This window comes from Rhinolophus ferrumequinum, chromosome 2, assembly GCF_004115265.2.
Source record: "Rhinolophus ferrumequinum isolate MPI-CBG mRhiFer1 chromosome 2, mRhiFer1_v1.p, whole genome shotgun sequence".
Taxonomy (NCBI): Eukaryota; Metazoa; Chordata; class Mammalia; order Chiroptera; family Rhinolophidae; genus Rhinolophus; species Rhinolophus ferrumequinum.
This window is the reverse complement of record NC_046285.1, coordinates 50,834,347-50,862,028: the sequence shown is the minus strand read 5'-3', so window position 1 is coordinate 50,862,028 and position 27,682 is coordinate 50,834,347. Positions and strand designations below refer to the sequence as shown.

Genomic DNA, 27,682 nt, shown 5'->3' with positions numbered 1-27,682 from the left:
TCTCTTCCCACTAAACACAGAAATTGTACACCTACTTTGCTTTTAGAAAATTAAAATCTTTTGTATAAATTTTAACATATTAATGCATCAAGCAACTTTTAGCAACATGACCAACTCATGCCCTCTTTAAGGTTTTGGATCACAGGAGCCATTTGTTCAGCCACATCAATCTCTTATTACTCTGGGCAAACGATTGCATTATCAAACAACTATTATCTGGGGGTGGAAGCAACAGGGGAACAGAATCCTAGTGAATTACTATTCCCTGTCCATGTTCCATTTTAAACTTGATAAATGTGGATTCCAGTATTAAAAGCTATGGAATTTGTAGGTAAATTCCATTACATTCGACTACTAATATACCCGTTTTTCTTTCTGAGCTACATATAAAAAAAGGTCCTCATTTTAAATGTAAGCAATCACAGGTGGTTAATGTTTAACTTTTTATTAAGAAACTAAAGCAAAACAAAAGAATTTCCAAAAATTAAAATACAGAATTCTAAATTCTAAACAAATATGAAATCTACACCAAGACCTAAAAATCAGAGTTTACCAATATTTAAGAATAAAGGGGAATGGCTAAAATGCATTCACAGTCATTTCCTTGTTAGCCTCAGATTTGCATCCCTTTCCTTTGTGCTTCACTTAAACAGGATACAGATTTCTTTCTCATCTTTTGTTACTGTAGTCTGTAACTTTAGGGGAGCTTTTGTCTTCCTACATAGCTCCTTCTCTGTTCCTTCAGCAAATATGTGAACACCTGCTTATTGAGTTGAGATGATTTAGACATAAAGATGAGTTCATCAGAGATCCTGTCCTAAGATGTTCAGGGGAGAAAAGATACCAAGAAATAATCTATAAATAAATTTATAGGTGGTATAAAGTAACACAGCATGTTTTAAGTACAGATAAAATATAAAAATAGGAAAATTTCAAGAAAGGCGGGATTACATTCAGCTAGAGAAATTGAGGAATGCTTTGTGAGGATAGTTGGTATTTGGGTTGGGTATGGACTGTTCCTTCAAGGAAAGCCTCAAAGAGGTCCCAACGTGGTGGTCTTGATGTCTAGAGAGTAATCTTCTCAATGTTCATCTTTAAATCTCCTTAAATTTCTGTCTCTTCAAACTGCTGATTTTTTAAAATAAAAAATATTAATATTACAGTTTATATGAACAGCAGTTTGGGGACTTAAATTAAAAGTTAATTATAATACCTACTATACGGTTTTAGGGCTGTTACTTTCTAAACTCTTTCCCTGGTCAAATCACATCTAAAAGGCAGAAGATACCTAATCATTGAGCCATGACTTAAATATTCAACTGGGCAAAACCTACTTGCTTTAGGTGCTTTCTCAAGTCTAAACCTAAATTTACATGAATAAAAATGAAGGAGATAAAACAAATGGCTGAACATTCAAAAGTCAGATAATGAAAAAAATAATGGCAACTATGAAATGATATATATTAAGACGACAGGACTCTTTGTATGAAATGTTTTAATGAATTATGAGCCATTGACCATTACAGACGTTAAGCCTAATATTTCTTCTTCCTATGTAAAACCAGATGATCAGAACAGCCTATCTCAAATATGACAGAATACCATAGTATGAGTGAGAGTAATAGAAATGTTTGCTTACACATCTGCATGCTTCACTAAAGTTAAGAACCAGAGAATGCTCCCAGTTTCTCAAGTCAAAAAAGCAAATTCAATTACACATTTTTCCTGCTCAAAGTTTCAGTTGAAATACAAAACTACTTTGCCTTTCAATAGCACTTTTTATCCGTCACACAAGCACTTTCCTGTTATTTTCTCTACCCTCAATATTCTTGTGAGGTAGTGAAGGGAGGGAGCAAGGATATTTTATTAATTTTGCAGATGAGAAAACTTAAAAGTGAATTTTGAACTCAACATTGGCAGCGTACTGAAAATCATCTAGGAAATTTAAAAAAATGTTTATGGTTATGTCACATCCCAGACCAATATCAGAATCTTAGGTGTAGGACCCAAGTATCAATATTTTTAAAAACGCACATGATTCTAAAGTACAGCTATGGTTAACTACTGGTTTAGATGACTTATACTCAATCTTCAGGTACAACTGTCTTCTACCTAAATGCTCTCTGAAAAAGAGATCCCATCAATGAAAAAGGGACTCCACTTCCTTGAACATTGTAGAAATTTGCTTCAATATTCTGTAGCGCTACTATTCATTTCCAGTAAGAAATTCACTTATCAGGTTATAAATGAAGGCTCTTCATTTCCCTGATACTCATGGTAAATATGAACCACCAATTTTATACAATTTGAAATGGGCTAGTAGGAAATTCCAATCTTTGAGATAAGAATAGCTTGTTAAACATTTAGGCAATTATTTGATTTCAGGTTTTATATGCAATAACCATGTGTTTTTGTTTTCCATTCAGCACCTTCAAAACTTCGTTACAAAATGAACATCTACTGACAAGACAAAATGGAAGTTTTAAACAAAACTCTTGGCGACAGCTCTTGGAATTGGCTATATCATAACTTGAAAAAGAAAACAAGTACTTAAAGGGCTTCATAGTTTTCTAACCAGCTCAGTCTTCACCCTAACCCAATTCTCTTTAATTTTAAACTTTGCCAAATTCCACACCAAGTCATTCCACACCAAGAAAAATCAATTTCTGTAGCAGCTATATTCACTAATACATGTAACATATAATTTCACTCAGTACTATTAAGTATGGTTTCCAGGAGTTTCTTCTTGACATGGGTAGCAAAAAGAATTTTTAACAGATTTCACCTTTAAGCAACATACTAAATACACAATAAATATTTATAAACTTGTCAGGTGGCAAAAATAAATCTTTGTTCATGATTCAAATCCCCTGCTTCATAGGAGTATTGATAATCTTAACTCTCAAGGAGCAGTCCAAGAACCCCAACCAGCTTCTTGCTGTCCCTAATTTTATTAGATTTAAGACAAAATATACATACAGCAATAACCTAAAAAGTACAAAGATTCCACCTGCCTTAGTCAATTCTTATCACAAAGATGTATCTGACACCATACAATTTATACTTTCATACAGAAAGATGACGTTTGTTTCTCTTCTAACAAAAGAAAATCTCAGCTCATGTATGTTGGATTATTAATTCGAAAGAGTATTAGTGAAATCAGATTTATTAGTCAAAAATTCAGAATAGGAATTAATGTTAAGCTCTTCTACAATGAAACCTTCAAAATATTGCCAACCTGAAGTTTTCAGCACAAGGTGTTCTATTTCAAGTCCCATGGGGGCAATTACATATACTGAGATTAAGAACATTCTTAACCTGGGTTCAGGTTGGCACTGTTCCAGGTGGGTGAGTAAACATTTTGATAACCCCAATGAAGAGTCTGAGGCTTAGATTGTTGCATGATGTAAACAATATGAAATTTAAAAAATTATAATATCTACAGCATTATAAAGTTACAAAATAAAAGGACCATTTATCAATTCCTTTCCTAAGGTCTGTGACTAACAGCTTTCATATGTGAGGCCTATAAAAGCAAATGGCAATGTTGTGTGTTGTCATGAGACACTTTCTCAGAAGGCCAAAAACTAAAACCAGGTACTACGAGATGCACATTATTATTACTGATATATGTACGGTTAGAAATAAATTTCCCTTCCCTCAATCTTTAGCCAGGAGATTAAAGGAGTTTTACAATAATTTTGGTCTTTTTTTTTTTTTAAATCAGAATAGCTATAGAAACTGTAAACCAAATATAATACAAAATGAGCCAATACAACACATCTCCTCTCAAAACCCTCTTCGTTGTAGTTACCTAATTGTCTCTAAATGTTATTTTAATTTTGTACCATGTAGTGGTTTTTAAGAAATTGAACCAGAACAAAGCAATCCCTTTGTCCTGTTTTTTTTATAGTTGTTTTTACACACATATTGTATATACAACTTTTAAAATAGCTGCACAATTTTACATCTCACTGTTAGAGAAGTGCAGTCCAAGCAGACCATGCTTCTCAATATATTAAAAATATTAAATAAAACCCAACCAGTTTCATACTTTTCTAATAGTCAAGCTGGTTGGAAAAAAAGGGTCTGGAGAAAAAACAGGCAGTTGTAAAACAGGGTCAGTCTTTCTTCACAAACACACTACTTAAAAATCTTGCTATTTCCTTATCTTATCCCTTTTACAGCATCTCTACAATCTCACCTTAAAAGTTGGAAATAACACATTGCTAACTTAGAGACAAAATCAGTTGCAACATGCATATGTCAACTGCCCACTCAACCAAGTGCAACCCTGAGGATTTTCTGGCCCAGTAGAAAGAGGAAACACTAAGATAATCTCTGCTGTAGAGTTGCTTCTCCAGTTAACAATTTCATTGTGTTTTTCAAGATGTTTCTTGGGCATGCATGTATGACACTGTCACTTCATGATTCTGATTTCCACAAGCAGATTATCTCCTCTACTTTGTCTTTCATCCCAAGAAAGCCACTGTCATCCATCCAAAGGTTTTCCAAGGTAAACCAAAGTCACTTCTGTGTTGCCATATACAGCAGAAACTGCTGGATATAAGCAGGCCTTTGGAAGTCCTCTAAAGGCAACCCCCAGGAACTCATATCCACGTTCAAAAGCTAAAGTCTTATCTTCCATGTCCAAGATGACTCGAATTCTTTCTCCTATCTGCAAACAGATATCAAAATAAGGTTAGAAGAAAGCCCAGCAAGGGCATAGCTACAAGAAACATGATACAAATAAACAAGTTGAAAATATTATTTTGAATATATACCCTGAAAGTTATCTAGAAAAACCTGAAGAGAACTTTTCTGGTCAAGGAGAAGCAGCTATAAGAAAGAACACATATCAATTTCATTACAACTTGTTTTGATAGTTTTTTTTAATTTAAGACTTACATGGGGCCTACATTTAATACTGAAAATTTAAATGCTCCCCTTGAACAGTCCCCAGATTCTTTGTTTAAAGGTTTTTTTCTTAAGGTTACCACTAAAAGCTTTAATTTTACCAAAAAAGGCTATCTAAATAACCTTTTCAAATTACTATAATACACACACACACACACACACACACACACACACACACAATGGAATATTATTCATCCATGAAAAGAAATGCACTTTTGATATATGCTAGAACATGAATGCACATTGAAAACATTATGCTAAGTGAAATATGCCAGACACAAAAAGATAAATATTGTATGATTCCACTTCTATCAGGCACCTAAAATATTCACATTCATAGAGTCAGAAAGTAGAACAGAGGTTACCAGAGGCTAGGGGTGGGGAGTGAGAAATCGGGAGTTATTTTTTAATGAGCAAAGAGTTTATGTTGGGGATACTTAAAAAGTTTTGGGTACAGATAATGGTGATGGTTATACAACACTGTGAATGTATTTAGTGCCACTGAATTATATACTTACAAATGGTTAAAATTATAAATATTGCTGTGTATATTTTAATACAATAAAAAAATTACATATACATTATAATAAAACACTTATACAGTCTTTAAAGTTTATACAGCAGTTCTATATATAATGTGGAACTTACATAGTCATAAACAGACAATCCGACTAAAAATTCTAAAGAAGTAGAACAGACTTTATTAAATAGTCACTTTATGGCCCACCGCTCTGAAAACATCTGTTTGTCATAAAAACAGCAGCACTGGTAGTTAAACTAAACTGGAAGCACAATATAGCCAGTTATTTTCCCATTTGGAAAAGTAAGCAAAGAAATAAGGATGTTTTACCCTTATAATTTGTGTCTACATACTTGAAGGTAGAAAGTCCTAACATTTGCAATCAAAAATAATAATTCAATATTTCCAAATTATGCTAACTCCTGCTATTGTTGTTACTTTTCTTCATTGTATTTTCTATCACAAATAACTAGCAACATCTGCTTTTTTCCTCCCTTTGCCCAACGTGCAGATTAACGCACACCCAATTTTGGACCTAAGAATATTATAACCATCATCAACACTACTGCCACCAACAAAACATGAACAACAAAAAATACAAATGAAGAGTTAATATTTTGTTGGGTATTCATTTTGTGCTTTATTTGTATTATCTCTTTTGAACCTCACATCAATCCTAGGAGTTGTCCCTATTTTACAGAAGATGAAACTAAGAAGATAGTACCACTCCTGGTGAAATTTGCAAGTTTGCTCCACCTATGACTGCACATACAGCATGCACACAGCACAGGGAGCTGAAAGCAGAAGTCTTACTAGCTTTAGGTATCAGTCGGCAAAACTTGGAGATGGCAGAGTAACTGGAAACTTAAGAGTAGGAACTCTAGAAGCAACAGAACCACAAAGAGGATGAGCCCCCAAATCTAAGAATAAACTCTGCCCAAATCCTGGTGTGATAACTATATAACACAGACATAGAGGAAACCTCCAGGGAACTAGCTGAAATAGTAGCAGCAAGAAACCAAAAAACAAACAAACAAACAAATAAAAAAACTAAACAAAGACATTAGCTGGTACACACCATGGGGAGACAGTTTACAGTTTGAGTCCATGCACGTTAACAGCATGCTAGAACAAGAAAACCTACAGTCTTCAGAACACCAAAGCAACTTCTAGAGGAACAAAACACTCAGGTACTACTGCATATTATCTATAATGTCCAATCTGCAATTTAAAAATTACTGGATACGAAAAGAAACAGGAAAGTACAACTCATACTCACGGGGGAAAAAAGGGCAGTCAATAGAAACTGATTCCAAGTAGGCCTTGATGTTAGATTGACAAAGTCTTCAAAGCAATTATTATAAATATGGGCAAAGAATTAAAGAAAAATCTAGGATTAATGAATACACAAATAGAGAATCTCAATAGAGAATGGAAACTATAAAAAAAGAACCAAATGAAAATTCTAGAACTGAAGAGCACCATAACTAAAATTCACTAGCCTGGCTTAATAGCAGAGTTGAAATGGCAAGAAGAAAGCATCTATGAACTAGAAGATAGAGCAATAGAAATTATCCAATGCAAAAAAAAAAAAAGAGAAGGAAAAACATAGCTTCAGAGGCACAGAGACAAAGACAATACCAAGCAATCCAACAATTACATTAAATGTAAATGGATTAAACATTCAAATCAAAAGATAGAGAGTATGAGATCAGGTTTGCTAAAAAGCAAGACCCAATTATACTAAAAAGCAAAATCCGATTACATCCTGTCTAGAAAATCCACTTTTAATACAAAGACAGACTGAAAGTAAAAGGATAGGGGGAAAGAGGTACTTTGCAGTAGTAAGCATAAGCAAGTTGGAGTGGTTTTATTAATATGAGACAAAATAAACTTCAAGACAAGGAATATTACTAGAGTCAAAGGTCAATTCATAATGATAACAGAGTTAATCAGGCTGGGAGAAATAATAATTATAAATGTATATCCACCTATTAATAATAACAGAGTTCCAAAACACCTAAAGCAAAAACTGACAGACTGAAAAAAGAAATAGATAAATTAGCAAGTACAGGTGGAGATTTCAATGCTCCACTCAGTAAATGATAGAACAGGTAGAAAGAAAAACTAGTAAAGATAGAGAAGACTTGAACACTATTAACTAACTTTATCAGTTAGTTGGGTGAAATGACATTCACCCAAATGTCATTTATGGCCTATTTCATCGAACAGCAGGATATATGTTGTTTTCAAGCACACATGGAACATTAATCAAGATAGATTATATGCTGGGAATAAAACAAGTCTCAATAAATTTAAAAGAACTGAAATCATATTTTTAGTTCTACTACTTTAGTATGCCTGACTTGCAGTCATTACTGAGGCTCAAGTTTTCAAGCCACATGTTCATCTGAAACATGCACTATATAATTCCTCAAAATTTCCAGTTTCTTATCAGATTATTGTGTTTTAGACCACTGAATCTATAGTAATCATATAGACCTTATAAATAATTTTGACCCTAGAATCAAGTAAATATGGTGTAAGGCTAAGATGAAAAGAATTTAAAATGCAGAAGTTTGCCTGAACTTGCCTGTCTTTATAGAAATCAGTAACACCTCCAGAGTCTTTGAATCCACAAACAGATGAATAAATAGCAGAGGGTAGTGTGTGCATGCACACAGGTGCATTTGTGGGGCTGAGATGTCTAGAAAAAGCAGATTTGGGTGTGCTATGATAATAGGAAAGATGAGAGTCTAGAGCATGAGTTGGCAAACTATGGCTCCTGGGCCAAATCTGGCCTGCAGCTCATAAAGAAGGTTTTATTGGAACACAGCTATTTTTATTGGAACACAGCTATGCTCATTCTTTTACATATAATCTATGGCTGCTTTTGTGCTGTAACAACAGAGTTGTCTAATGACCAAGACCATATATGAACGACAAAGCCTAAAATATTTACATCTGGCCCTGTACAGAAAAAGTTTGCCAACCCTCGATTTAGAACAGGGGTATCCAAACTTTTTTCAACGTTTTTCACCAAGGGCCATATGCGGTAAAATACACAAACAGCCGGGCCACTCACTTGAGGTGAAGTACGTATTGCCTCACCTGGTATATTTAAGTAAACTAAATATATTTTTGGAATTTGCTGCGGGCCAATAAAAAATGAATCGCGGGCCGCAGTTGGCCCGCGGGCCGCAGTTTGGACACCCCTGATTTAGAACAAAGATGGACTGCTCAAGGTCAAATATGTATTAGGAAACAAATATTGAGATACTAAAAGATTATCATCAGAGTAGCAAAGAAAGACCAGTTACACTATTTAATTAAAAATTACCAAAAAAGATATACAAAGCTACTATATTAAATTTCATAAATTTAAAACAAATTAAAACATGATTTGACAAAGGCCCACATCGAAGAAAATACCTAGCTTCTCACCTGATATTTTGGTGCGTTGTTGCATTGTGGAAAACTGCCATTGACTTCTCCATTATGTAGTAGATTATTGTCCACCAGATTCCAGCCCCAGCTCTGGTCATCACTGCCCAGCAATGCCACATAACCTTGGCACTGCATGGGGGCCCGTTTTGTGGCAATTCCAATCACTGCCACGGTGCCCAGAGGGCCCTCCCACCATACTTCCCATGCATGGCGGCCCTCACTGAAACCAATCTTGGTCCTTGCACCATCAGTGCTCTGAGCAATGGGGTTTCGATGCAAAGTAAAGCCATTCTTCTTAATGTAGACATTCCTAGAGCAGTCATTAGTGCTGAAGGCATGTTGGAAAGCACGTACCTGAAAAGATGAAAAACAGACCAAAGAAACAGAAGTTTGATTTTTCTCAGATATTAAAAAGTACTCAAACTTTAGGCTATGTGTTTTTAAAATAAAGTTATATATTTTTAAATAATAAAGCAAGCATTTCCAAAAAATGACTGAAGTTTCAGGATGGGATAGTAACATTTAAAATAACTGCCAACTATTTCATTATTGATCAAAATTCTAAACCGTAGCATTATTTCTCCAAATAGACTTCTTAAAGATATCAAAAGATATACATAAGAATCCTTATATTTTAGAGATAACACTGAAATATTTATGGAGACATAATGATATCTGGGAATTGCTTTGAAATATCCAGGGTGGAGGGGGAGAGTTGGTGTGGTAAACATGAAACTAGATTGCCCATGAATGAATCATTGGTAAAGCTTGGAGATAGATATAGAGAGGTTTGTTCAACTATTTTCTATACTCTTGCTTATATTTGATATTTTTATATCAAAAAGTTAAGAGATGTACAGTTTTCATGTTGGCAATGCTGTCACCAAAAGAATATTTTAAGTAAACTAGAGAATTTAGTCATAGCAGCTCTAAAGTTTATGAAAAATTTGAATAACCACAAATTACGTTTGCGCCTCAGCCTCCTTGCTAGGTCTTACTCATACACTGCGACAGCACCACTCTCATTTTAACAAATCAAATAATCCCCTAGGTAGCATCTAAATTCAACCACTAGAATTTATAAAGAGATAGCCATTCAGAATAGCTTCCCATTGATAGAACAAGGTAGTTTATCTTCAGTAATTACCAGCTTTCTTTAAGCTTCCAAAATACAGTATGAAAATTGCTACTCTGTACAAATAATAACAACTTCTCATGTTCTAATAATGTAAAGCTTTTGGTTTCTCTGTTTTTTTTAATACCTTACTTTATTAAAACCACCCAAAAGCAGCCCAAGGCTGGGACCCATTGCTTTAGTTAACCTGAGAAATCAACTCCAGAATCATACAATTTCAGCATAGGAAAGAAGGACCTTAAATGTCACCTAGTTCAACTCAGGGATGAGGACACAGACCTAAAAGTCAACAGCTAGTTAGAGCAAGAGCCCCAAAGAGAAGTCAGGTATCCAGTCCCCTCATCAAGTGTTCATTTACTAGCCGGTACACCACTGTTTCACTGTTGTACTCCAGAGCAGAGAAATTTAATAAACAAACAAACAAACCCTTCTTGTTTCATGCATCCCATGTTTTCATGAGGAGGCTGTAAAACTAAAGTATTCCTAATTTCTTTTTTCCTATCTGTTCCTATTTATAACACACTTTTAAGCACCTAAAAGATTGGAACAAAAGATTAAAAGGGGGAGTAAAATGCCCCCAAAATATTAAGTATTGCCCAAATAACTTAAGAGATTACTATCAAGACAATTAGCCCCTCATTATAAAATATTTAATCCTTACCCCAATTCTTATAAATACCAACTGGTTTTTCTCTATCCTTATTCTCTTCGTCAGTGACTGTTGACAACCTCTTCCTCAAACTCTATGACATCTTCCTGTTACCCTGGGCTGATCCTTCACTGTATCCTTTTTTGGTGACTACCCTACCTCTGCCCCCCACACTCTCCAGAACTCAGTTCTTAACCCTCTACCTGAATTCTTTCCAGATCTTTCTAAAACAGCATGTTTATTACATCTCATCCCAGTTCAATAACCTTTGATAGTTCCATATTGACTACCACATCAACTGTGAATTCTTCCGCCTGGCTTTCAAAGCCCTCCAGATGTGGTTCCTCCTATTTCTCTCACTTCGTGTTGTTCTCCTTGCCTGTAGTATTGTACCTGCTTTCCTTCCCCCACATATCCTCTAAGACCAGCTCCAGTCTTACCACCTCCACGAATCTATTCTTAACCAAGACTACCCAATCTCTTGGACTTCTCTCACCTGAATTCCACAGTCTGCACCATACAACACTTAAATCTGTACACACCCTAACCATATGGTTCTAGTTAAAAAATACCTTGCAAAAAAATCTAATCTAACCTAAACTGATGAAACCTCTATAGGATATACAGAGGATAGAAGAGCATGTTCAACAACACCATGGGAATGAAATCTGCAAAACCCCGATTGAGGGAAACTTTACAGAGTAAACCACCTGGTTTCTTCAACAAATAAGTTGCAGGGGTGGGAGGTGGGGAGATGGAGGGTGAATGTGTAGACTGAAACGGCCTAAAGAGACATATCAACTGTTTCCCATGGGAATATTATATAGATCATGATGAAATAAATTGAAAATTAAAAATAAACACTTGATTTATGAGGCAATGGAAATCAGAACACTGCATTTTTTATATTAAGGAATTACTGTTAATTTCTTCAAATTTTAGATAAGATGATATTGTGATTATGTTAAGTGTCCTTATCTTTTAGAGATGGATACTGAGAAATTCAGATGAAATGGAAAAATACACAAATTAATAAATAAAAATCTGTAGTTCCTGTCTCCAAGTCTCATGCACAACCTGGATTTTACATTATGGCAAACAGCTTTAAGACCTTGTTTAGGAAATAAGTCTGAACTTTAGAGAATTTTAGTTAGATGCTAAGTATGACGGAAATAATTGATGCTATTTAGTAACACAAACTTTTAAAAAGACAAATAAATCCTAAATAGATTGACAACTCCAAATACTTTCCAGTTTAATGCCATCCCAAGGCTGTTCCCATTTTTCTCTCAGTTACCCAAGCTCCCTGGAAATCCTATCTGATTCTTCCTTCTTCTTCATCTCACTCACTCGGTAAGCTAGCCGTCCCCCTTTGTGGATTTGTTCTCTGCAGTAGTTCTCCCAACCACCTCCTTCTCTCCACTGTACACTTGTTCATACATTTGTTTTATACACTGCCTTAAGTACCTCTGGTACAGTCACTAACCCCTGCCTTCTCCAATTCATCGTATAGCCTAGTTTTTCTAAAACACAGCTCTCATTGTCACTCCTCTACTCAAAATCCCGTGGTTTCCAACTGTAGAACAAAGCCCAAACTATAGACTAAAGGCTGTATTTCAAGGACCTCCGTGATTTATCTCGTTTCAGCTTACCTTTACAATCATTTCCCACTACTTGGATTCAATCTAATTAAACTATATTTTTAGCCTCTCCTCTAAGCTCCAAACTGTAAGAGATGCCTATCTGAAATCTCTTGGATATTTCAAATACACTTAAATTCTCCTCTAATGAAACTGAACTCATTCCTCCTAAATCCAGCCCAGATCATCTCTCTATTATGCAAGCCAAATACCTAGGTGTCATCCTTAGCACCTTCCTCTTCCTCACCCCTAATTCAAATCTATTGCTAAGTCCTGTAGATTTCACGTCCTAAATCTCTCCTAAATTTCTCCCCATCTGCTCCACTACCTACTTTCTAATTGATCTATCCATATTTCTAAGGTTTCCCTCCAACTTGTTCTCCATACTAAAGTTAGAAATAACCTCTCAAAAATGCAAAATAATCATATCACCAATTCCCACACTCTAAAGTCTCCTTGCTTAGTTCAAAATGGCTATAGTTTAGTCCCAGCCCACCTCTTCCATCGTATCTCAACCTGCCTCACCTTCACTCTCTATGTTCCAGCTACACTGATGTATTTTCTGTCCCTCATACTCATCAGGTTTCCTTTGGAAGGCTCTTCTCTCACCCCTTGGTCTATTTATTCTTATCCTTCAGGTCTCAGTCCACGCATTATTTAGTCAGAAAGGGCCTTCCCTGACCTGCACACCTAGGTCAAATCCTCCTTTCCTGACACTCAGAACACCACGTGTCTCTCCTTCATAGTACTTAGCACAGATGGAATTTTATAACTGTGATTATTTGATTAATATCCATTCTGCTCCCACCCCCCACCAGATTGTGAAGCAAGGCATCCATGAGTTTGTCTTGTTTTCATTCATTCCATCTACAAAACTGAACATAGTTCCTGGCATTCATATTTTTTAAAATAAAAATACAGTATATGCTGTAGAAAGCCTTGGCTTTCCTCTTGTACTGCTTTTGTTCAGGGTATTTCCTCTTAGTAAAATATTCAAATCCTCTCTATCTTTAAAATTCAACTCAGATACATCTCGACCTCCAACCTTCTCCAATCCTCCTCTCAACTTGTAAATCTCTCCTTTCACTGAACTTCTAGTATATGTTTCTTTTTATGTCTCTAATAGGAGTAATTTCTACCAGGTGTTAGTTATTGCTATACATTTTTTTCTCCTCTATTAGACTCAGCACTTAACTTATTAGACTTCTGACTTCTTTTGAATTAATCTTTTTATCCTCAGGATATTCAAGAAAAGTACTCCATCATCTGAATGAATATGTTATGAGTACAAGTCTACAATACTTGTAGTGCTTGTAATAGAAAGACATACAAAGTATTAGAAATTTAAGAAACCTAAACTATCTACCGTGTTTCCCTGAAAATAAGGCCTAGCCGGACAATCAGCTCTAATGCATCTTTTGGAGCAAAAATTAATATAAGACCCGGTCTTATTTTACTATAAGACTGGGTCTCATATAACATAACATAACATAACATAACACCGGGTCTTATATTAATTTTTGCTCCAAAAGATGCATTAGAGCTGATTGTCTGGCTAGATCTTATTTTCGGGGAAACACGGTAGAGAAGGTACAAAAGAAATAGGTAACACAGGTTGCCTCCCAAGAAGGAAAACTGGGTGACTGGGGGAAAAGACATTTTGCTTCCTTTCAATGTTAACTCACATGAACACATTATCTATTACATATTATTATATGAATCTTTAGTCAGGTGAACATATCTATGACAGAAAAATTACCAAAATATCTTATTTTAAAATAAAAATAAACTTTATGGAGAAATAAAAACTAAATAAAACTTATGAAGCCTACACATGTATCAGGCAAAAATAGGACAAAACTGCAATCTTTGCCCCCTACTATATAAATTACAACTAGTATGCACTGGGCATCTACCATGTACAAACATTGTCATAGTAAATTAACATTATTTCGCTTAGTCGGAAAACAACTTGACAGATCATTTAACAGGAATATTCCTTAACTTATTAAACCAAAACGTGCTTTATTACAGAAGAATAAATTTTACATCTATTTCACATGGAAAAACGTTTACTTCTTACTCTGACTCTGACTGGTAGTCTAGCATTAAAAAGGGATGTTTTCCCATTTTAGTTATGAATGTATTTTTTTATGTTTACCACATTCTAAGTGAGACTTTATCCTCTCTCGTATAGCTCTTGAAGACTGCGATACTAAATAGCTGCTATCCATCCAAATGAACTCAAGCTCGAGGCCTTTTTTTGGTATTGCCTGAAGAATCCTTTCAGCCCTACCATTACTGTTACTAGACATTTTTATTTGCATATGAAGAAGGTAAGAATATGCACAAGAATCTAGAAGAAAAAGAGGCTGCAAAACCGGAATTCTATGACAAATAGAACAGCAGAGACACACCATCAAGGTGGAACTAGGAAAAAGTTGGCAAGGAAGTAGCCAATAATAGTGAGACAAGGCAGTATTATGACGGTTAAGCAATGCCCACGGGAGCTGGGTCTATTAAAGTCTGTATCTTGAAAGTTAGCAGGATGCCTAGGACCACACTCATTTATACACCTGAAACACTGTAGAAGGAATTAAACAGAACTTGGGTGAAAATAAAGAAAAACAAATGGTTATAAATCTGAGCTTGGAAACAGTGAGGTGAATGTAGGATGAAAGCGAAGATCTTAGAACTAAACCGATGTTAAGGCAGCAGGAAGATCTATTAAAGCCTATTTGGAGGGCAGGGACAAAAATAAGATTAGAGTATTGAACGTACAACAATGAGGGCGGTATGTGTTTAAAGGGAGACTGTGTAAAGTAGAATGAGTGATGGAAACCAGGGATGGGAAACCATCTGGACCTTCAAAAAGTCTACCACAGAAGTGGGGTGAGTTAAGGCGCATAACTTCAATCCAAAGAGAAGAGGATCTTCATGGAGGGGGGAGGTGAGGTAAGGTATGGACAAGTGCGGTGGAAAGGCGGGATGGTGAAGCGAGGCGTCTGACTCAGAAGCCTACAGAAGCACTGAGGGCCGTGCGCAGGAGCGGGGCTGGGGGCAGCGGCGTGGCCGGGGGATCCCTCACCTTGGCCTTGTAGCTGGGCAGGTTGCAGAGGATGTCCGTGCGCAGAGCCTCTTCTGCCAGGCTGCGGGCGCACAGGCTCCGCCACACCTCGCTGTTCTCATCGCCGTGAAGGCAGCGGTACCAGTGCTTGCACACCAGGGCGCAGCTCCGCAGCTCGGACAGCTCCAGGTAAGAGAACACCAACTCCAGCACCCGGCTGGGCAGCCGGCCCCCGGCCCCCGAGCCCGAGCCCGAGCCCGAGCCCGCGCCCGCGCCGCCGCCGCTACAGCCAGCGCCACCCGAGGCTGCTCCAGCCCCCGGGGCCGGGGCCGCCATCACCTCACCAGCCGGCCCACGGGCCGCCGCCGCTGCTGCCGCTTCTCCCCGTCTCTGCTGGGGAGGCCAAGCCTCGCCTTGAGACGGGAGCAGCTTGCTCACCGCCCCTCTCACAGTCAACTGCCCTGCCCCTCCACCACTCCCGCCCCTGCCCGGGGGCGCCCGCCGCGCGCCCCGCCTCACTGAGGGCAGAAGCACCCGCCACACGGGCGTCCCCCGCCCCTCCCCCGCGACTCAGCGCGGGCGCCGGAACCGCCCGACTCGCACGGCCTCCCCGTGGCGCGCCCGTGGCTCCGCCATGCGGGTTGAGGGCACGAAGCAAGGGCGCACGCCCAGCTCGCTCACGGTTCCTCTCGGCCCCGGATGTGACTGTTTAGCTGAGACGCCTGGCGCCCTACGCTACATGGGATTGGGCGCCGTGGGTGAGGTCATCACGAGGCGCCGTGGAAGGAAGCGGGGAGCACAGGTAGGAGGTTTGCGCGGGTGGTCTCGTGGCTCGCTTCCCGTGCCTTTTCCTCTTTTTTGGTCTAGAGGTCCCGCGTCAGCTTTTCTGGGCCTCTCTTCCTGTGAGGTTTCCTTATGTCAGCGAGGTCCCTGCTTCAGACTCCAGCCTAACGCTGGAAACTTCCCTCTCCTATGCAATTCCTGGCTCCGCCGCCTTCGGCTTGAGTTGGATCTGCTTTCTTTACTTTCGGCAGCTAAAGTCGTCTTTTCCTGATCAGGCTCTCGTTTTCCTCATATACCCGTACTTTTCAGCATGTGTGCCCCAGCGTGTATGTGGAAAGTAAGGTCGCCACATTTGAACCTTCCTCCCCGCACCGTTTGGTTATCTTTAAAGTGCTGTTTAAGTGCTTATTAAGTGCTACATTCGTTTGGACAGAATGTAGCCTTTTCAAGTCTTGCCTACTAACCCACCGATTAGTAGGCGGATTAAGGCAATGTGTTTTTATTTAGACGTTCCAATGGGGAGAATGACGTGAAGGCTATAATAATATATGGCTTCTTGGAAGGGAAAGAACTGCAGCATTATTTGGTTATACCACGTTTTCCTAGGTGGCCCAAAAAGTTTTTTGACAGCCTTTAAAGAATGCTAGGAGAAAATAATAGCTGTCACGTGAGCCAGGCATTCTACTAGGTTCCTTTATGCAGGTTTTTATGTCATTCTCAAAACAACTCTGAGGGAATTATTATAATAGGGTTTATAGATTCCCTTAGTTGTCAACTCCACTGTCTTACCTTCCTTTATGTAGAAAGAAATCTTTCAAGACGCTCTCCCCCTTCTGTGTATAATCCATATCTTGTTCTCTAGTAAGACTAAAGGAACAGCAGCTACCTTCTCTACTCTTATATATGGTGTTTCATTATTGTGTTCCCTTCCCAGGTGTTTTTGTTTTTACAACATGCTTAGTAATCCAGATTCTTTTCATACTTGCTTATGCCAGTGGCGCAGCTTTTTAGTCATGTTGTTTGCTAGCCAGCTTCTCCACATCGAGACCAACTTTGGAAAACCCAAACATGGGAAGAAAAGTTGACATATACGTGTTACAGTGATAATGACTATAAGATATTGACAATACAGGTAATAAGGTAGTGACAAAACAGGTAATGACAATACAGGAACTGTGTTGTCTATAATAGTCCCTTTAAATAGTCCCTTTATAAGGTAGTCTAACATCAGACTACAGAGTTTTCAGTTTTCAGCTTTCAACCTTAGGAGATCCAAGGAAAACCAACATTTTTCTGGAAAGACACTTAAGTTTCTTTGAAATCTTAAAGGATAAGTAGAGTTGATGCATCTGAGAAGGGGACAAAGAACCAGGCAGAATGAACTTCTTTAAAGGCACAGACACTTGAAAAGCACACAAGTGGGTATATAGAAGTATGACTGGAGCAGAGTGTTTAGAGTAGAGATCATTCAGTTATTAAAGACGTTGGCCTTTATCCTATCTGTCACAGTGTAGGTGAGTAGAGCCTTTCAAGGATCTGATGAGACAATTTTGGTGCTAATCTTGTCCAGCCAATGAGGTGACTCTTTGTGCCAAAGTACCCCTCAGGTGTCCCAAGTAGAATTGCAAAGTAGGAAAACGTTTCCTTTATCATACTTCCTCTACTTTATACAGATCTTTCACCTGCTGGTCACCCTCCTGAGCATGCCCGTTCCCTCATCCTCATGTTCAGTATCTTTATTCTGCCCTCTGGCTGTTGAGAACTGCAAACTGTTGCATTCCACACTTTCTAAAAAGGCTCTCAAAATACCCACTTTTCCCCGCCCACTCCACGATATCATTAGGAATTGAAAGGAATCTCTTCTCTAATTAAAGTAATTCACAATAGGATATGGTTGATTGTTGTGCTTGACCCTTTAGGCATCTGTGTATAAGTTCATTGACTTGATACCTCAATGTGGGGATAGTGGCATTTAGCGATTCTATTTCTGGTAGGCTTTCCGGTCCCAATAAGAGAAAAACAAACTGGCTTGACAACTTACTTCTGAAAGATTGTTTTAATTTAACTCAGATTTAATCACATTTTCCCTACTACCTTTTACCAGAACGGTCTGATTGTTTACCACTTTTTTATGGTGGTCTTTGAGTGTGTTTCAAATAATCACAAATTTTAATGTTACAAACGGATCAATACTCTGCATGATAAATATTGATGACTAAAATTAAAAGCCTCAGTGTATAGCTTTCTGGGGCTTTCTCAACTCTTTTTTAACATTCCTTATAATAGGTCTTTGTATTTTTCTGACTTGTTAGGTAATCGGTAAATATTAGCCATGTGATGTGAGATTAGAAGTTTAATTTGTTTTTTACTTTGGTACATAGAGGTTAAGGTAGAGCTGACCTTGGTCTTACGAGATTACTAGACTGAGAGTTACTACTGGTTTCATTATGGAAAAATTTACAGGAACTGTGTTGTCTATAATAGTCCCTTTAAATGCTTTTAAGTACAAAATCCTTTTGTTGCCTGACCTCACACTTTAGAGTGGAGCTTAAGCAAATAAATGTATGTTTAAAATTGAGTTAATCTTTTCCAGAAAAGAATTGTATTAGGAAGAAAACCTGCTAATACTTTTGTCTGCCAGTCAGCATTCACTTAGGTCCCCCGTGGGTAAATCTGTCATGGAGAACTGGAAGTACTAGAAACCCTGCCTCATCCTTGTCTTAGAGAAAACCTAAAATCCCAGCAGGGATCGAAAACCCATATGTGCACAAAATCCTGAAGCTGTAGAGGGCAGACTTCCAGACTTTGAAGTTGATAAAAGAAAAATTAAAACTCTAATTTAGGAGATAAGTGATCAGTACGCCACAGATTTATAAGAGAGTTAAAATTTTTTTGTAACTTAATTGGCGTTTTCAATGGCTAATTCAAATTTCGTATTTTAAAGTAGGATATTGTCTTTGTCTTATAAGTCAATAGTCACCACAGATGACCGTCCCTAAGCCTAAATAATATTAATATATTTTATTTTAAGTCACGCTAAGCGTCCTTTATTCTTTATTTATCTGTAACATTTGGCAAGTCTTTGTTATGGTAGAAAATTATTTAACTAGTTTTTAAATACTTGTCAGCAAAAATCAAACTACTGGGTTCCCTGTCTTTACCTCCCTCTGAGTCATTTCCTTTTCAAACCTCTCTATTAAAACTTACTTGCTTCAGTCCCAGTTTAATTAGTTTCCTCTGTATACTAATTGAGTGCTTCCGCTGACATTAAAAAAATGTATCTTTTTGTCTTTTTCTCATTTTGTCGTCTTTATGAAAATTACTATATCTGATTTTGTGACCATGTTTCTGTTACTTTACTAACAGATTAGTGATTTTTTTTTTGCAAGTCTAGTCATTTTTTGTGTGTGTGGTTAAAAGTGGGAGGAAACAAACTTTATGTTGGGAGTAGAAATCTTAGGCAGATTGCCAGATTTTTTAAAAATGATTTTTCAAAACAATATTAGGAAATTTATCTCTATACCATTTTACTAAATTCAGGTATTGTATCTGAAAATAGTAAGCAACTGTGGCAGGTTTTCACTAGATAAACTCTCCCTTGGCTACCGAAGTGAAAAATTAAATTTGACCAGGTTTGTTTGCTTCCTTTTGTTTGACCATTTAGAGTTGTATAAATTGCCCTGATTTTCTTTTTTGCTTTGCCTGATAGGCAGTTAAGGCAGTAAGTATGTGACAATTTCAGTTTATAGATCTGGGATGCCTAGCATATCAGGAATCTAAATTTTGTACTAAGTACTGCTGTAGCATAAATGCAAGTAGGTGATAATGTGATTAAAATTTTGTGAGTACATTTAAAAGCAGTAATGAATGATTTGTAGCTTTTGGTCACTTTCTGTACTTTCAAAGAATACTAAGTAGAACTGCTGTCAAGAAGAATTGTTAGAAAAGGGTCTTCATGATTTAAAAGTTTGGGATCCCATGTACAAATCCTAAGGGCCAGCTGAGTTTGGGCAAATTATTTAACATTTCTGAGACTCAGTTTTGTTACCTGTAAAATGGATACAAGTTCCTAAGTGATGCTGATGCTGCCAGTTTGAGGACCATTGGTGTAATAAATATTATGCCTCTTTGACCAGCCTAATAAAAATAAGAAAAGTGATAATGGTAATATTTGTTGAGCACTCATTATGTACAGGCACTATTATATGTGCTTTGCATATATTATCTTATTTAATCCCCTCTGATCCTATGAAATGGATGTTATTATTGTTACCCTCGTTTTATAGAAAAGGAAGGTGGATCAGAGAGGAAGTTCAGTGCTTGCCCAAAGTCACCCAGCTAATAGGTTAATAGAGCTATTCAAACCCAGAGAGTCTAGCTCCAAAACTCACTCTCTAAAACATTATTCCGATAAAAGATATGACCTGAAGATTGTGCGACCGTCTCTTAAAAAGAATTTTTCCTAATTTAAAATAAACATATTTAGTGTTTATTCTTATGTAGGCCTCATTTCAAAGGCTGGAAAACCAGGCTTACCTGGGTCCCTGATTGCGGGAGAAGCCCATTCAGGCATGTTCCAGACATATACCATAGCCCTGTGTTCAACCAGGCTTTTGTAGACTTGATCTTAAAATGTATTTTTTGTTGAGTTTTTTAGATGTCTTTTAAAAAATATTTAAATGAAATATTACTTACTGCATTTATCTCCTACCATCAAGTGCTTAAGTAAACCATGAAATGATATCAGTTTTTTCGCCCTTTTCACAGAGTCTTCTGGGCCATTATGGCTGTCAAGTGGACTGGTGGACATTCTTCTCCTATTCTCTGCCTGAATGCAAGTCAAGAAGGACTAGTAGCTTCTGGAGCAGAGGGTGGAGATCTCATGACTTGGGGTGAAGATGGGACTCCATTGGGACACACACGCTTCCAAGGGGCCGAAGATGTTACCAGTGTCTTATTTTCTCCCTCTTGCCCCACCAAGCTCTATGCCTCACACGGAGAAACTATTAGCATACTGGACGTCAGGTCCCTCAAAGGTTCCCTGGACCATTTTCATGTGAATGAAGAAGAAATCAATTGTCTTTCATTGAATGAAACTGAAAACCTGCTGGCTTCTGCTGATGACTCAGGGGCAATCAAAATCCTAGACTTGGAAAATAAGAAAGTTAGCAGATCACTGAAGAGACATTCCAACATCTGTTCTTCTGTAGCTTTTCGGCCTCACAGGCCTCATAGCCTGGTGTCATGTGGACTGGACATGCAGGTGATGCTTTGCCAAGAGTACTTGGGTAATTTCTAAATGGGATTTGCTAACAGAATCAAACTTCGAATTTTCTGTTCCCTACTAACATTGTCTTCATGCATGTTTCATGCTAACTTGACAAGGCCTTGATTTTATTCACAAAGTAATCATTAATCCTTAGTCTTCCTTTTTGTATGCTTTAATACATTCCTAAAACCTGAGAATTCAAATATTTGATTCTGAACATTTGTTTAAACAAAGGGTCATACTGAAGGCAGAGCTTACTACCCATTTTCTACAAACGCTGTGTTTAAAAAAAAAAAAAAAAAAAAAAAAACTTGGAGGGACTGGATCTGTTGTTTTCACTTTAAAATTCTGGGGTGCATTCATTGAGGTACTGTGTATCGGTGACCAGGATCAGAACATGGCGTTCATGCTGAGTTTTGAAAGGACCATCACATATTGACCCAAATTCAGAGGAAGGCCATTAGAAGAGTAGGTATATCTAGAAACCCCATTATGTGGGGTTTTCATGAGGGGGAAGAGTAGAATATGCTGGTTAAATAGAAGTCATAGGGAAGCAGATTTTGGTTTAATAAAAGAAAGCTCTCAAATAGCTTGAATTTTCCCACAGTAGATGTGCTGCTTCTTGAGAGTAAATCTTGTATCACTGGAGTGAGAATAATCACAGCTTCTTTTTGGTGAGCACTTAGTACTTGCCAATGCTTTATATATATTAGTTTTCATTCTAATCACACCCTAATAGATAATTATTACTTCTTTTTTTGGACATGAGGAAACATTCAAATTAAGTGCCTGCACAGCTGCCTGAATTGGGATTCAAACCTCAATCTCTGTGACTCTGAGCCTCTTTTTTCTCTGTGACACCAGAGGTATTTAAGCAAAATATCTTTAATAATGTGATAGAAAAGGTTCTTGGTTTGGAAACAGGTGACTTCCAGAAAAAGAACCACTTTTATTAATGACCTATTGTTCTAGGCATTTAATCTACCTTTTCAACTACATACAGTATTTTTCTTGTAAGACGCTGTGATTTTGTTAATAGCATCACAGGTTTTGTCTTTCCACCTTCTTGGTCAGTGATCTGTACCACACCTTCCTGTACCCTCCCTACCCTCTCATAATTGAGAAATAGATGAGGCTGATTTTTGTTGTCGGTCTGACTGCCACTCCCCCTCCTCAAGCCACTGGTATTTAGTAGGCAAAATTTTAAAATCTACAATTTTCTACCCTAGTGGTAATAATATGCCTACTTGGTTGTGCGGAAAGGCCTACACAATGAGGCGGATATCTGTTTTAAGTAGGCACATTGTACAGTGTCTCTTTGACTAGTCATTCTTTCATCCTTAAGCTGTACTAGTTTTCAATCACTGGTTCATTATTTAACTACTAAGTCTGGCAGTAAACAATTAGGTATGCAAAAATGACCTGTATTCTTCAGATTAAATAAGAAGTGGGTTATGAGGGTAAGGGGGATCAAATATATGGTGATGGAAGGAGAACTGACTCTGGGTGGTGAACACACAATGGGATTTATAGATGACGTAATACAAAATTGTACACCAGAAATCTATGTAGTTTCACTAACAATTGCCACCCCAATAAATTTAAAAAAAAAAAAAAAAGAAGTGGGCATCTAGAATTTACCATTTTGCATCCAGTTCTAGGTGGGAAGCTTTATTAGAGTCAGGCAGCTGCTAGAGAACAGTATAGGAAATATTTTGTGTAAAGAAGACTTAGGTTATTGCTTGACTGCCAAGAATTGCTTGAAGTTCGCTGTAGATTACCTCCTGCACTGGGCTATGATATAACAACAGAGATTGTGACATCACAACCATGCTTTAAAGAAATTATTTCCTTACTAAAGTTGTAATTTCTTCTACAGTTTACCTTTTAAAACCTGGTTATTCAGTATTCTAAACTTTAAGAATAGCCAGCCTATGGGGCAGTCCAAGAGTGTAGTTATAGTGGAAGGGAGTTTTTATCAGGTTAATTTTGAGAGTTATTTCTCACTGAGCAAAATGCGTTTTATCTCAAGGCAGGAACTGAATTACTGCCACACACAGTAGATATGCTCAACACACCTATCCTTGTTATTATAGAAATTATAAAAATTGCATCTTTTGATTTAGATAGGTTTAAATAATTAGGCAAAGAATACTCAGAGCCAGGGATCTTAAGAACAAAGTGTGATTTATTAAGATACTTGACACCACTTAGTTTTATATTAAATAAATACAAATAGTATTTATAATATATGTGTAAGTTATAAAGAATAACATTAAATAAATACCTGTGTATGCACCACTCAAACAGCATTTTCTTGTAAAAACCTTTGGAAATTCGAAACCATCATACATTTCTGTAGCATACATGATTCCCACCCCGTACCCCACCCCACCCCCGCCCCATTTCCACACCTGAAAATAAACATTCAAAGGATCAGGATGCTAGAGGAGGGTTTTTGTTTTGGTTTTATGAGGAAAGAAATGTTTTTTTGTAGTGGGGAGAAATTTTTGAGTCGGGTCACTTTGATATGATTGCATTCATTTCTAAACATTGGCCAGTTGTCCACTTTCCCTCTCTTTGATGTTTTATAGCACCATAAACCCCAAACTCTTGTATTCTTTCCTTCGATACCTGTAGCTCCCCTGCTTCGGTGATATTGCTTGAACAGGTGGTTGAGAAACTGTGGGACACCTTGGAATCTTTGGCAGTGACGAATAAAGAAGTAAAAAGAGACTGCACAGGCAGGAACAACTTGGGAATCTTTAATACTTGGATTCTTGAGTTGGTAGAATCTAGGATGGTTAGTAACACATTTAGATGATTTAAGTAAATACAAAAATGTTTTAAGTTGCTGAAAACACTTTTGGTATAATTCATATTTAGATGTCTTAGGATAACAGAAAATGTAATCCAGACATTATAGGGGCTGTGTAAGAAAAACTTGGGGGTACCTGCCAATACAGTTAAGCTCGCATATTTTGGAATGTCTGTTTTCCTGTGTTCAGGTTTTTTTTTAATGGAGATTATTTTCACATCAAGTTTCAGTACTCATTCATTTTTGTTGTATTTTCTAATATTTCTTTATTTTACTTTATTTCGGTTTGTTAGTAGTATTTTGGCTTCACCCAAATACTAATTGCTGGCCTCTTTGTATAATTTTATAAATCCAATCCAAAAGACTTTTCAGTTCTTTCCCTAGTAGAAGCAGAATGTAAGTATTATTAGATTTCATGTCTGTTGAAAGTAGGCTGAGTAGACAGAAGTTAACCTTGAATAAAAGGCCAAATTCTTAATATCAGCAGTAGTAATCTTGTCAGTTCAGATCTATGTTTTCACTATCTAAACAAGGTCTTGCTTATCCTACTGTCCATTTTAAATTGTGAGTCATAATTCAGGAATAATACAAGATGGTAAAATAAAACTCTATTCTCTATAAAAGTATTAAGAATATTTTCCTTTTCAAATTGGTTACTACAGGAAGGAAATGAATCACTATAAAGTAAAAGCAATTCACAAAGCTTATTACTTTGTTTTAAATGGGTTTTATTTAGCATTTCATTTAAATCGATTTAGTAGGTCCAAGATCACGATAGGGAACAACAACAAAAAGCTAAATATACCAGGATGTCAAATTAATCAACAGACTGGTTTGGAATTTCTGTTCTTTTCCAGGCAAGCTAGGCATTGGCAAAGATGAATTAAAGCTCAAGAAACTGACAAGCTAGTAATATAGTCAATTAATAGAATAAGAATTAAGTATGGGAGAGAGAAGCTGGCTGGAATAGTTAGAAAATCCTCCTTAGAAGGACAGGGACTTGCTTACGCCCCTAGGATGTGTAATTTGGGTAATGGAAAAGGAAAAGAAAAGGGAAAGCATTCCAGATAGAAATTACTTCAGTGGAATTCCAGATTTAGTTTATTTAGTTGATAGGCATTTTTACTTGTAACCAGCATAGACTAAAATTAATAAATTTCATAATCTTCAATTTTACTTGCAGAGGTGAGGGGTGAATGACTTAAAAAACTGGCAGGTGCTTAAGAATTTGTATTACACCTTAATGGGTTTGTTAATGGAAAGTTATTCAGGCTCTTTTTTTCTAAGTTCTAGCTTACGGCCCATTGGCATTGTAGCTTTGGCACCAGGGTATGTTCCACTGGTATGTTGTACTGTCTAAACATTTTTTTTAAATAGTGCTGGAAATACATCCTGCTAATCACTGCCAGACTACTTTGATGATTTTATTAGAAGCAGAATAAGCATGGTAGTTGAACAAAATAGCCAGAACTCTATTTGACTGTGTAACTTCCTTTTATTTAAAGGTGATGCTGTGGAACCTTCAGAAAGCCCGGCCTCTCTGGATCACAAATTTACAGGAGGATGAAACAGAAGAAATGGAGAGCCCACAATCACCCAGTCAACTTTTAAACCCTGCTCTAGCCCACTCTGTGTCTGTGGCATCGTGTGGTAACATTTTTAGTTGTGGTGCAGAAGATGGTAAGGTTCGAATCTTTAGGGTGATGGGAATCAAGTGTGAACAGGAACTGGGCTTTAAAGGCCATACTTTGGGGGTATCCCAGGTCTGCTTTCTGCCAGAATCCTATTTGCTGCTTACTGGAGGGAATGATGGGAAGATAATGTTGTGGGATGTAAGTAGTGAAGTTGAGAAAAAACAGAAGAGCCCTGCAAAACATACCCACAGGAAGAAAACTAAAAGAACAACTTACAGCAAGCAGGGTGGAAACACTAATGCTTCAGTAACAGATGAAGAATATGGCAAAATTTCACCAAAGCTGAGTATTGAACATGGAGAAAAAGTGAACTGGCTCTTGAGTACAAAAATAAAGGGATACCAAAATATTTTAGTAGCTGATCAAACCAGTTCTATATCTCTGTATCCCTTAAATGAATTTTAAATCCAATAAAAAACATTTGGAAAACTGCAGCAAAACTTTGTAGGTTAAAAAGATCGTGATTCTTTGTTTAAACTATTTGTCATATGTAATAATACCATTCCATTGTATAAATGGTAAGACATTTGAGCAGAAGATAATTGGATAATACTTCATATAGTAAATGAAGTATTAAAATTTGGGGGAAGAGAACTAATATTCACTGAGTACTGATCATGTACTCAGTACATATATATTTTCATTTTTTTATTCCAAATCAATGAAGTGGGTAATTTCCCCATTTATTGCTACAGAAATTGAGACTCAGAGATGTTAAGTAACTTGAAAATCCAGGAAAATTGCAGGCACAATTACTTGCCTACAAGGATATTGGTTGTCTTATCAAGTCTCCTGCCTTAGGAAAGCCCACATCCTGATCCAGATGTGGTCACCACATCAGTTACAACGCGAATTATTTAGGATTCTAGGATGTTATGAGGAGCCTTACCAAGTTGGAAGAGGAAACCTGTTCTTGTGTTTGTTCTTTGTAAAGCCCAGAGGCTTTTCTGACAATTACTTTTTGCCGTTTCTGAGAGGAGGGTTCCCAGGTCAAATCAGTTTAGCATATTACGCAGCAATCCAGGCCATGATGCTGGTAGGACCAGGAATAAGCTGGAGTCACGAATAAGCAGATATTAAGTAGAGAAGAGATAGAAGACATAGAGGATAGAGGCCAACATAATATATCAAGAATAAGTTGCTTTTTTCAGGGGCAGCAAGTTAGCTCAGTTGATTAGAGTGTTGTGCTCTTAACAACAAAGTTGCCAGTTCAGTTCCCCACATGGGCCACTATGAGCTGCGCCTTCCACAACTAGATTGAAACAACTACTTGACTTGGAGCTGATGGGTCCTGGAAAAACACACTTAAAATAAAAAGATAAAAAAAAAATAAAGTTTTTTTAAAAAGTTCCTTTTCATCATCATCATGGCCTGGATTGCTGTCTTCTGTGCATATTTTTTCAGCTTCTGCTTATACTTTCTGCTCTTTATATTCAAAGTTTTGAAGAAAGAATCTGGTTGTTTACCATAATCCTTGTTTGAGGAGACTCTTTGATAAGCTCAATTTTAGTCAGAATGCTTGTTGTAAATGACAGAAACCAAATTCAAATTGGCTTAAAGGAATAAGAAGGAATTTATTGATTCATAACTGAGAAGTCCAAGCATAGTCAGGCATGTACTGCTCAGGTAGCTAAGCTGAGAGGATGTGAGTCGATAGGCGCCCCACTTGTGGAAAGTCGGTCCTCGAGGTGAAGAGTTAGAGTCCTGACAGTAATTTTAAGCCTGGAACCAGCCATGCCTGAA

General features: G+C 37.2%; 2 protein-coding genes across 6 annotated transcripts; one reads left to right on the top strand and one right to left on the bottom strand.

The window, feature by feature from the left end:
• FBXO45 (F-box protein 45) lies at nucleotides 1–15,846 on the bottom strand. Its single transcript, XM_033134105.1, has 3 exons — nucleotides 15,397–15,846; nucleotides 8,882–9,238; nucleotides 1–4,678 (listed from the first exon to the last, which is right to left on the bottom strand). Exons 1-3 carry the CDS (start codon nucleotides 15,709–15,711, stop codon nucleotides 4,493–4,495), a joined length of 858 nt encoding a protein of 285 aa, XP_032989996.1. The 5' UTR covers nucleotides 15,712–15,846; the 3' UTR covers nucleotides 1–4,492.
• WDR53 (WD repeat domain 53) lies at nucleotides 15,435–27,181 on the top strand. Of its 5 annotated transcripts, none has more exons than XM_033134069.1 (3): nucleotides 15,435–15,564; nucleotides 20,926–21,421; nucleotides 25,751–27,172. In XM_033134069.1, exons 2-3 carry the CDS (start codon nucleotides 20,942–20,944, stop codon nucleotides 26,342–26,344), a joined length of 1,074 nt encoding a protein of 357 aa, XP_032989960.1. In that variant the 5' UTR covers nucleotides 15,435–15,564; nucleotides 20,926–20,941; the 3' UTR covers nucleotides 26,345–27,172. The 5 variants fall into 5 exon arrangements, with proteins under 5 accessions (XP_032989960.1, XP_032989985.1, XP_032989954.1 ...); XM_033134094.1 differs by lacking the exon at nucleotides 15,435–15,564 and adding an exon at nucleotides 15,948–16,177 and having other exon boundaries at nucleotides 20,926–21,446; nucleotides 25,751–25,953; XM_033134063.1 differs by lacking the exon at nucleotides 15,435–15,564 and adding an exon at nucleotides 15,957–16,177 and having other exon boundaries at nucleotides 25,751–27,171.
• Nucleotides 27,182–27,682: the final 501 nt, after the last annotated feature.

Bases quoted from the DNA above. Each gene is read 5' to 3' on its own strand.
- FBXO45 (XM_033134105.1), bottom strand. From the start codon at position 15,711: ATGGCGGCCCCGGCCCCGGGGGCTGGAGCAGCCTCGGGTGGCGCTGGC. The intron at 9,239-15,396 runs GTGAGGGATCCC...TCATCTTTTCAG, and splicing joins TGCCCAGCTACAAGGCCAAG to GTACGTGCTTTCCAACATGC. The intron at 4,679-8,881 runs GTGAGAAGCTAG...ATCTGTTTGCAG, and splicing joins ACAACGCACCAAAATATCAG to ATAGGAGAAAGAATTCGAGT.
- WDR53 (XM_033134069.1), top strand. From the start codon at position 20,942: ATGGCTGTCAAGTGGACTGGTGGACATTCTTCTCCTATTCTCTGCCTG. The intron at 21,422-25,750 runs GTGATGCTTTGC...TTTTATTTAAAG, and splicing joins CATGTGGACTGGACATGCAG to GTGATGCTGTGGAACCTTCA.